The sequence below is a fragment of the Sceloporus occidentalis genome, unplaced genomic scaffold (genome assembly GCF_023333645.1).
Source record: "Sceloporus occidentalis isolate IW3139 unplaced genomic scaffold, rSceOcc1.0.p SCAF_77, whole genome shotgun sequence".
Lineage (NCBI taxonomy): Eukaryota > Metazoa > Chordata > Lepidosauria > Squamata > Phrynosomatidae > Sceloporus > Sceloporus occidentalis.
In genome coordinates this window covers 3,259,668-3,271,756 of record NW_028317057.1, presented here as the reverse complement: position 1 = coordinate 3,271,756, position 12,089 = coordinate 3,259,668, and the positions used below count along the sequence as shown (strand labels likewise).

General features: G+C 38.1%; 1 protein-coding gene across 1 annotated transcript in view; it reads left to right on the top strand.

Moving 5' to 3' along the window:
- LOC149285584 (melatonin receptor type 1A-like) overlaps positions 1-9,314 on the top strand; it is a 45,301-nt gene extending 35,987 nt beyond the window's left edge. The window contains exon 2 of the mRNA XM_089495145.1: positions 8,449-9,314. Coding sequence (XP_089351271.1) covers positions 8,449-9,314 — 866 coding nt within the window. The remainder of the gene's footprint in view (positions 1-8,448) is intronic.
- The last annotated feature ends 2,775 nt before the right edge of the window (positions 9,315-12,089 follow it).

The following is a 12,089-nucleotide window of genomic DNA, read 5'->3' as shown; positions in this document are numbered from 1 at the left end:
TTTTTACACTGTCAAATTATACAGCGTGTCACACAAATTAATCCACTGTAGAAATTGATTTGCCTCAAAGGGATTTTCATTTTGTTCACTTCAGCAAAAAAAAAAAAAAAGAAAATGTGCAGAAAACAAAGTGCCCTCTCTTTCCAAGTTCCTCTTAAATTGCCTTGCGAAGCATTTAACTGATACACAGTTTTGCTGCTGATCAACCGACATAAAATAGATTCTGTGAAGACACTGTCTTAATTAATAATACAAAAAGTTAGAAATCAATCCAATATGCACTAAATTCTGCGTACATAACATGAAGGAAACAGGCTTTGATAAAATTATATAACACCGTATTAACACTAGGGCAAAACACTTAACTATAGCCAGCAGCATCTTCACGACTGCTTAGAAAAAGACGCTAACACAGATAATCAAATTATTGTGACAGGAATGAAAAATGAAAATTTTACCTAACAATGAACTCAAAACTATAATTCCCTCTCTCTGAGGAAGCCTATAAGGCGAAGCATATTTGGTAGTGTGACATCATGTAGAAGCAGGCAGAACATACTAAAATTGGCTGATATCCCTAAAATGTCTATTTTTTTTTTTCAAAGCCTGTGTTCAATTCCATTCTTCCATATATATGTTACAGTAAAAAGGTAAGATGTAAATGTAAAAAAAAAAAATAAACAAGGGCGGCGGGGCCTAACGATAGAGCTAGATGGACGTGTGAGAGAGGAGCTCTCACTGCGTGACAGCAATAAAGCGGCTTTAACAGCAGTTTCACAAACAGAAAAATCACCAAACTGCTTCACCTGCATCCTTAGGACACTGAGATGGCATCCAAACAACCTAAATGCGCCTCTAATAAGTTGGCTCAATATTTCTCCAAGAGGACAAAGACCGGTACCAGAAATCAAGATGGCGACGATTCCTTCCTTGTGTCCTTACGTATAATGGATTACGTAATGGATTTTTTCCCCAATATCTGAAGAAGATGGAATCAATTATATGTAGATACTTTTAGTCTTACGCCATCTGGCTTTATAATGTACACCCTACGGACCTCTTGGTACATAAACGCTGCCAGTTCCTCATAATATCACCAGGGAACCTCTCTCCTCTCCTTACTCTTTCTCTTTCTTCCATCATTTGATTCCTTCCTTATTGAAATGTTGGAGTTTGCTGAGTTTCCTCTTTAGTGTGACATTGATTACAAGTAGAAAGATGAGAAAGGAAAGAAGTCTGGTCCTTATGTATTTTTTGTTTGTCAATTTTTTTTGAGATCTAAGGTAAAAAATTAGTCAGTGAATTCCAAATTTATTCGGCTTTGGGGTGTGTTCTGAAGCTCTTTCCATTACTTAATGTTTATTCCCTTCTCTCTTGTTGCAATTTCATTTTGTAGCCATCTCTCCCCAGCCCCTTCTGTATTTAATTTACCCTTAATTTTATATATTACGCTTGAGCCATATTCTTTTCTTACTACATTAAATCCCCTGTCAAGTTAGAGCTAAATTAGAATGTCCATGTTATAACTACATCTACCATGCCCAAAACATAGTAGCAATTGTTTTCACCACATACATATTATAGATAAAAGGTTTAACTGCAACATTCACACAATAAAATAACAATGCTTTCACCATCAATACTAAACCAGTTTCACAAAATGTTGGATTTATATTTTGTTAAATAAATAAATGACTGCATTATCCAGAATGTAAGTGAACAGGGCATACCACACACAGTGGCTATAAAACAGATTGCATCTTTTGAGACATTCCATGTTCTTTACAATATATGCAAATTTGACACGATTTGTCGGAATACTTCTGGGTCATTCTGCTCCCAACAGTTTTAAATCATGTATATGGATGACTGAAAATATATTTAAATATTTATATTGGTTTGGCAGTCATTACATTCCATAATGTTCAAGGTACTGTGTAATGATAGATGAGTCACGGCAATAAGTTATTTTGGATAGTAATTTATACAACAGTTAGATATAGTTGAATCATATGCAGTATAATTTATATAAATAATATATATATATATATATATATATATATATATATAAAATTATGATTATGTACATATATTGTTTATGAATGTGTAAATGTGCTGCATTTCACTTCAACACTTCACATTCAATGAATGCTTTCAAATCACACTCATTAGTTAGCTTATCATCTCCCAGGGTACAAAAATCTTCGCTAAATGATCAAATGCATGAAAATGTTTTGCATATGTATTGCATAATAGCAATCCGCTGTGCGCTGAATCTGCTTTAAAACCACTGTGCACCTAATTAGACCAGAGCAGATCCTTGCATGTCCAATGAGGTAAAAAATAAATAAAAATGAAATTGACATTGATGCTTGCCACCACCACAACAAAAATTTGCAACATCCTTTCCAAACAACCTGTATAAGCACCCTTACAATTGTTAGACCTTAAAAATATAGGAAATAAGAGGTTGCCAACGGGAGAAAATACAAATAGCAGCCAGGGTACTAATAGGGCACAAAATCATATCAAATAAAACAAAATACAAGTATAACCCTGCACAAAGTGACACTCCAAAATGCAAACATTATAATACATTTTGCACAAATAAATGTAAAAAAAAATAAGAAATTCCATTCCCAGATCTGCGTATGGAGCTGTTAAAATGTAAAAGAACGCATATAGTGTAAAATGGTATGGTAAACTGAAGAAACAAACAGTAATGGTACTACTCACAAGATTTGCTCCAAATGGAGCTACATATAAGTGCTTCAGATGTATGCCAGAATGTCTGTTGGAATACATCTTAGAATCAATGTGGGTCAGACAAATGCATATTTTGCATTTACAAGGAAGACAACACAGATACCTACAGGGACCTCTCAGCTACCATATGTGCTAAAGTGCATATGATGGCTGGAGTGCCTCCAAAACAAAGCTGCAGTTTTTCCTAAGCGAACAAAAATGAAGCAGTGGTCTAACAAAACATGCCAGGGCCCCCCTGCAAGACTTAGGTTGGGGGGGGGGTAACATAGTTACACAGACCAACATACTTACACACATACTAATGTGCAAACACATACTGTAAAACACACATACTGTAACATACATATACACGAATATACAAGTGCACACACAGTAACATACTTACACACACCCCATATTAACATACGTACACATACTAATACACACAGTAATATATCTACTTATACACACCCAGTAACATACACACATACATTTGTTGGCTACTTCTTTGCGATCTATGTCTGAGCACCTGGAAATGACATCATATAGCATGCTGAACTGAGGGAGCGCAGCTTGCCATCCCAGCAGTATGCCCAGCATGGGGGAAAAGGAGTTTGGCAGCGAGGGCGTAAGGGTCCCCTGGATAGTGTAGAGAACTTAGTTATACCAGTGAAAAGAAGCTAGATTAATTATTGTATGGGAAACAGGTTATTAAGGAAAAAAATATAAAATACATTTCAGGATACAAAAAGAAATTAGAAATCTTTACCATTTCTTCTGGTACTAATCAGGCTCTGGGTAATAAATAGTTAATTATATCAAGAAAAAACATCCTGCATATTTTAGAAGACATTTTATACTATCATGGGACCTAAACCATAAAATAGCTAGAAATCTACAAATGCTTGTGAGCCCCAAATGGTATATGTGTTCATGAATAATTCATTACAGTTAGGTTTTATCCAGGAATCTTGTTAATGTACAATGTAGTATTTCAGTCAGTATTTTTTTTCCACTTTTGCTGGTTTTGCTGGTTTTAGATTGTTGTCGAGAGGTATTGGAATTGGGATTTTCTTATCATGAACACTATTTAAACATTATTTGATTTAATACATAAGAGGAAGGGTTGTACCATGTGCTTCTATAAGTGAAAATGTGAAAACTGGACTAAAATAATATTGGTTAGCCATTATAGATATAACATAAGTACCTTCATTCATCTTTAATAACTAGCATGAGGCACAGTCACTAAGTACAACTACACTAATTAGTAGTTTTATTGCTGCCAGTTAAGGCCAGATATGTGCTTACGTTTCGGCTAGTTGTACTCTCTGTACTGAAGACCAATCGCACAAAAGGGTAGTGTGGACCCTTTCTTCTTTAGTCCTTCAAACTCGATTTATATGCAAATGCACAATCATAACCAGTGACCATACATGATTACTATCTGGGTTTCCATGATTACAGACCTCTAGGTTAGTTCATGTAATCCCTTGGCTAGAGAGTGGCTCCTGGACTTGCCCACTGATCATTACTTTCATGTCTTGAGGGATGGTCCCAGTCCTATGCATAAATCAGGTCCAGACTGGTGATGACCAGATGGCCCTGGTATTTTAAAGCTGGCAGCTGTCTGATTACGTCAGTGCCGCCAACAGCTGGATATGCAGGGACACACATGCTACTTTTTTTCTGCTCACCTAGCACCAGTGACAGATCATGAGTATGTGGTGATATCGGTAACCAGGGCCGGCCCAAGACTTAATGCTGCCTGGGGCGAAGTTTAAAATGCCTCCCCCCCCAGCCGACGCCGGGGGGGGGGGCGGCATTTTAAACTTGGCCAACGCCATTATCTACCCTCCCCCTTTGTACTTACCGTTAAACAGTCCAGCGGCGAGTCTCCCTGCTCTGCCACGGTGCCGGCTTGTAATGCTGAGCGCCGGAAATTGACGTCACTTCCGGAGCTCAGCATTACAAGCCAGCACCGAGACCGAGCTAGAGGGCTCACAGAGGAGAGAGAGGGGCGCCCCTCTCTCTCCTCCGCTTCAAATAAAAAACGCGCGGGGCAGCAAAGTGCCGCCCCTTCAAAAGTGCCGCCTGGGGCAATTGCCCCACTCGGCTCCGTTGTAGGGCCGGCCCTGTCGGTAACCAAAGCTGATCTGTTCAAAAGGGTATTCATGTTGCCTAATGTGCAAAAAAGCACATATAATTATTCTAAATGGAGTAAAGGCACAGTTCCTTGCCACAGATTTTATGAGAAGGCATCAAGAGCTAAGGCCTCTAAATCTGGTCTCCGATCGAAAAAGGCTGGAAATGGATAATTGCGATGGAATACAAACTTTGTGCCTTGTATGGAATTGATGTATCTGGCTCTGGAAACGTTAACATTTGACAGATACAACAGTTTACCTTGACTTTTGCTAAGCATAATCTCCAATTCAAAATATCCAGTACCCTCTAGACTACTGTAACTCCTTGTTCATTGGTTTTTCTGCTACAGGTATCCCTACCCTCTACAATTTGTTCTCAGTTAAGCCACCAGAATAGTCTTTCCTCCAGATCACCACTCATCCCAACTCTAAAAACCAATGCCTTGGTTTCCTATGACCGCTACTTCTCTGTCTTTACTAAAGACATTTTACCTTGCTGCTCCATATCTCTGGAACTCTCTACCACCGAGCAACTAAGCACTTGCCAAGCTTCGGCTCTCCATAGCTTCAAAAGCAAACAAAAAGAACACCTTTTTATTTAGCACTAAAGCAACTTATAAACCATTACTTGACATTCTCCATCAGGAACCTCACCTCTGATTGTATCTGTATGTCCACCTACTACTACTTAGACTGCAAACTTCAATTGAAACATCTATAAGCCACTGTACTTCTTATATTACTGCACTGAGTGTACCTCCCCTTTTATTTTACTGTAATGTGCCAAGTACATCTGTTAGCAATTAATACATAAAAATATACATATAAACCCAACAGTTCTATGTGGCGGGGGAATGGTTCTGCAAACCATTTCCCCCAGTTGGTTGATTGCTGCATCTGGGACCCCAGCCTAACTGACTTGCATCTAAATCTATTATGATTTCTGGAATGGATCCAAAGTTTACATATCAGGGAAGGACTGTTGGTGAGTAAAGACATTCATCTGGGTTATATTTAAATGGCAACTTGTCAATATTTTGACAGTTTCTTGGCTTTTACATTTTTAGCAAGGTGGCCATAAGAAACTAGTAAATTGTGTTTCAAATTTGGCATTTAAAATTGTGCAAAGGCAAATGACAGATTTTAATGGAGTATTGCACGTAAAAGACATGACTGACATAATGGCTTTAGAAACTGATTTACTGACGCATAAATTAATGTCTGTAATTGTTTTCCACTAATATTATCAAATATGTAATTCAGATTATCCTTCAATGAAATATCTTTAGGATAGATTTATTAACAATTAATTAGTTGTATGGGTTAATGTAATAATGAGCTACACATTTTGATTTTATTTGCATGATAAATCATTCTCTGTATCTGGGTGTAAGCATTGACACTTACCACTTGTCTTTAGGGGATGCAAGGGGGTTAATCCATTGAGATTTCCTAGATCCCCTGACCCATTAAATCATATACTATGCAGGGTTAGGGGCTCCTGGTGTTACCTGGGACTTTGCATGGCAAACTCCTGCTATGTATATCATTTTACCCTCACCTTGTTTTGCATGCTAGGTTCACCTAAAACTACATGTCTTAGAAAAAAATTGACAATTACAGTATTCAGTCTAAAATATACTAAACTTTCCTAATATTTAAAAGCTCTAATAATCATAAAATGACCATATTCTGACTAATGTATTTAATATTTATTTATTTTCTTTGAAAGAATGATTAGTTCATTGATCACAGTAAACACAATAAACCGTTTTATTTTAATTTTACAAAGTACCTACCTTTACTTTAATTTTTGTAACCAATTTTCTTGCAACTGATATTGGCTCTGTTTAGTAATAAGTGGACTTTTCACCGAAGAAATTATCAATTAGAAATTAAGTTTAGAATATCTTCTTGATGAATTGACTCACAATATTTATATTTTAAGTAAAATACTCATGTATTGCTTAGGGGAGGAAAGTACATTTATAGAACAAATTACCTAAATAGAAACATCACTCTGTACTACATTAATTTTATGCCAATTATGGCCTGCTGCTTAGGTTCTCTAATCATATCAGAAACATACAGACTAGCTCTAGGACCTGAAACGCGCATTGGTTTAGTTTATCATAAGGCCATAAGATGTAAGCTTGCCAGCACTTCAGATCAGGCATGTCCTAATACTAAAAAAACATGCAGACATGCAGGCAACTGGATGTAAACTATTGAGGCAGCACACAAAACCAACCCAGAACCATGCAAAGAACTTCTGGGTTAGTCTGATTTGATTAAACCTTCATAGTAACAAAATACAATGGGAGATCTTGTCAGGTTTATTTGCTAAGCATACTCAATACACATACTCAGAACACATACTCAGAACACTTAAAGTGCCTTTGAGCACGTGGGGTGAATATCAAAAATGAAACTGCATTAAAATGCACCAAGAGGAACATTTATAGAACAGAGAAAGCATTGCTTGTACAAGAAATTTGAGGAAACGACGTACAAGGTACGGAGGAAGCGGGGAAAATAGCTAATGCTACAGGTGGAGATACAACCTGGGCAGGTATAAGGCTGGAACAATGGTGGAGTCCGATATGCAGGGACGTAACCCCAGGAGGCGATAAACAGCTAAATGCAGCTTAAAATAGGGCAGATCGAAGTAGCAGAAGTCAGGAACGTAGCCGAGGTCAGGATAACAGCGAGCAGCGAGGTCAAAATCCAAAGCCAGAGTCAGGAAACCAAGAATATCAGGAACGCCGTTTAGTAGCCAAGGGTTGGGTAATGGAGGGCAGCAGAGTCGAGGAGAAGCCAGGGTCGGTACACAGAAATTGCAGGGAGAATACTATAAATGCACAGGAAGCTCAATAGGAAAACAATTACTGAGCACTGAGCTAAGCTCAGTGCTGGATTTTAAACTTGCCGCCTGGGGGAAGCCTCGTCCCCAACCGTGACATCATCCATGCGCGTTCCCCGGCGTCTCCATTCGGGGACGCATAAAGTTTGTTGAGAGCGCGCGCCTAGTGGCAGGCATGCTGGCAGAGGAGGAAGAAGCTGGGGACGCGTCACGGGATTCAGTACCCGCGGGCATTGGATACTCGGGTGAGTAGCTTCGTCGGGTCCGGAGTTGCGGACCCTGACAACAGGTGACATCTCTGGAAGTGGTGATATGCTAAACTCGAATACACTGGTGGTTTACTTGAACAGTGGCAAGCACAAAGAGTCTATAGGAAAGTAATATTATTTTGTAGATCTCTGTCAATAATAAAACTTTTCTTCAATTATGCAATGATATGCATCAATTTCATCGATACTATTTAAGGCATTTAAATTTGATGTTTGAGACATTGTTTCAGACCTTGACAAAAAACACCTATGCCACAGAAAAAGTGCAGAATACTGTTTTAATTTTATGAAATAGAATGTACTGTGTAGTTAAAGCTAAATTAGATGCATATACATTTAAATGTGGATCTTACATCATATTAATGTCAGTCTTGGAGCAAAACCAAATTAAGAAATAATTTTGTTATGGTTTTTTTTTCAACAGGGAATATATTTGTCGTAAGCCTTGCTGTTGCAGACCTGGTGGTGGCCATTTACCCATACCCTTTAGTGCTGACTTCAATATTTCGCAAAGGATGGAATTTGGGATACCTCCACTGCCAAATTAGCGGATTTTTGATGGGAATAAGTGTCATTGGATCTATATTTAACATTGCCGGTGTTGCAGTTAATCGCTATTGTTATATCTGTCACAGCCTCAAATACGACAAGTTGTATAGTGACAAAAATTCCTTGTTTTACGTGATTCTTATTTGGGTGCTAACATTCATTGCCATTGTGCCAAATCTGTTTGTTGGATCACTACAGTATGATCCCAGGATCTATTCATGTACATTTTCACAATCAGTAAGCTCAACCTACACCATAGCAGTGGTGTTTTTCCATTTTATACTCCCAATTACAATAGTAACTTTTTGCTATTTACGTATATGGATTTTGGTTATTCAGGTGAGACGCAGGGTAAAACCAGATAACAAACCCAAATTAAAACCTCATGATTTCAGGAACTTTGTAACAATGTTTGTGGTATTTGTATTGTTTGCGGTCTGCTGGGCGCCTTTAAACTTCATAGGTCTTGCTGTTGCTGTAAACCCAGACACAATCCTACCTAGAATTCCAGAATGGTTGTTTGTTGGCAGTTATTACATGGCATATTTCAACAGTTGCCTTAATGCTATCATTTATGGGCTCTTGAACCAGAATTTCAGGAGAGAGTACAAGAGGATTATAGTTTCTCTCTGTACCGCAAAGCTATTCTTTCAAGAAAGTTCTAACGATGGAGAGAAGATTAAAAGCAAACCATCGCCAATGCTAACAAATAACAACCAAGTAAAAGTGGACTCTGTCTGAAAATGTAAGGAATTTTAATGTTAATATGTACAGTTGCTAAAAAGGAATACAAACATAAACAGAATCACTCATCACTATTCCTGGTAAAATGCTTGAGAGCTCCAAAAATGGTGCATCTTCTATTGACACCAATTCATTTTGAGCATCTATATCATCTTTATCAGGTGTAATGGACCAAGATAATCTAAGCAATGCATCACATTTTTTTTTATAGTGGATATTGGTTAAATCTATGTATTTATGTATCTATGTTTCATTTTTCAGTTCTGTGAAGAGTACAATGTCTGGACTTGTATAATATATCGTTTTTAAGTACAATTTGGAAGAGCCATCAAAAAGGGGCACACTTAGCCTAATGTCGCACTGGTGACATTGCTTTCTTTAACTTGGTTTTGTAATGTACCGTATTTTTCGCTCTATAAGACGCACCTGCTGATAAGACGCACCTAGATTTTAGAGGAGAAAAAAAAGGAAAAAATATTTTGAGCTAAAAAATGGGCTAAAATATTTATTACAATAACTGAATAAGCTATGAACACAGTAAGACACACACAGTAAGACACACACAGACACAGTAAGACACACACAGACACAGTGAGACACACACACACACACACACACACACAGTAAGACACACACACACAGTAAGACACACACACACAAACACAGTAAGACACACACAGTAAGACCTCCCTCCCTAACCCCCCTTCTCAGTATCTCCCCTCTAACTCCCTAACACACCCTTCTCAGGATCTCCCCCCCCCCCGCCCCGGTCACTTACCTTAAACTCCTGTGTTGGAAGCGTGAGGCGTTTGTCTCGGGTGCCGGCGCTTCACTGCTGAGCGCCGGCGTCTGACGTCATATGCCGGCGCCCAGCGTAAAGCGCCGGCACCCGAGACAAACGCTTCCAACACAGGAGTTGAAGCGCTGAGGCAGGCGGCGGTGGCGGTGGCGGCGGCTGCCGCCAGCAAAGGATTCCTGTATATCTGTCAGGCAGAGGGGCCCGAGAGTTGCCGAGCGGTTGTCTTCAGCAACCGCTCGGCACCCCTTGGGCCCCCCTGACTGGCAGAAATCCAGGACTCCTCTGCTGGCGGCCGCCGCCGCCTGCCTCAGTTGCGACCCCGGATTTATCGGCGTATAACACGCAGGTAGGGTTTAAGCTCCGGATTTTAGTTAAAAAAGTGCGTGTTATACGCCGATAAATACGGTATATCGTTGCCCCCCCTCCCTGCCTGCCTGCCTGCCTGCATGCATCTTCGCTCCATAAGACGCGGCTGATTTTTCATCCTACTTTGGGAGGAAAAAAACTGCGTCTTATGGAGCGAAAAATACGGTAAATAGTGTATCCCTTTCAAGCTTTCTAACATGGGAACTGAAATGATTTATACAATGTAATCATTATTTGCTGCTAATATAAACCTACTGTTCTGAGTACAATTTTAGATACACAATGTGCAAACTGAAGGATAACTGTCTGGAATGCCCAGCAAACACAGTAATACTTTGTAGTTTAAAGCTGGTGTCAGCCTTAACCTATTTCATTTGATCCAGAACCTCAGAGAAAACTGGAACAGCAGAATTTTATACTCCCTATTTTAACAGTCGCAAACAAATACCCTTTTGAGTTTTGCTTTGGTAGTGGGATACACACAGACATCACTACAATCAGTTATTCAAACTGATAGAATGTACTAAACAAAATGCTGGTTTCACACAATAAGCCATGAGTATTCTGCTATGAGTAATGCTGTAAGAAGTGACTTGCAGTTCAAATATACATTATTAACAAATCAAAGCGGGAAAAAAACATTTATATTTAGGTAAGCTATGTATTTTCATATTACTATGTATAAAAAAATATATATATATTGTAGAGGTATGTATGGACTACATTAAATGATTGTTGAAATATATAGACCTTCTACAGAGACCTAACCACTGCTTATAAAACATTGCACTTTATCTACTTGGTATATTTTACATAAATACTTGAACATATCGAAATAAGATTTTGGCAGCTATGGTATGCAGAAACAGAAAATCACCATTAATATTCTATAGGTGCCTAAAAGACATATGTAAAGGCTAAAAATGTTAAGAATGCATGCCGATATTTTGCCAAGGATCTTAATATTTGTTTACATGTAACAATAGAGAAAACTGTATGTACCCAATTCTTGTCATTTTAATCAGTAAACAGGGAGAGTGGAGGTCTTCATTGAACCTTTTAGCCTGTTGGATGTTGTATGGTTGAGGACTGCACCTATATAGTGCTTAAAAAGTGTAAAGAATATTTCTGTTGCCTATGTGATGGAACGTACTTCTGTTTGTAACTAAATGAAAGGAAAGTATGCCCTTTCAATATAAGTGTTGACGTCATACATACAGTATTTGCTGTCAAATTATTATTTTTTTGCCCTAGTAAAAAAAAATATATTTGTATGTGTTTTCATAACTACGTTTTTGATTGCCTGTTTAATGTGTAAATGTAAAGCCACATGCCTTTCATTAATTCAGATTTATAAAGTTATTGGGGAATCATATGTGCCAGTCTTGAGAATGAAAATTCAATGTGTTAGTAAAAGGGTAGTTTTTAAGTTGTTTATAAGATATTTCAATTTTTTATGAACTTTTAAATGCCATATTGTATTTGAAAATTCTTATAAGCAATAAAATGCAACATCAAAATAGTTGTCCCATTACTGTTGTAAATCATTGTTATCTGAATGAAAATCATTCATAATTACGTTTTACTATCTGATAACAAATCTAAGT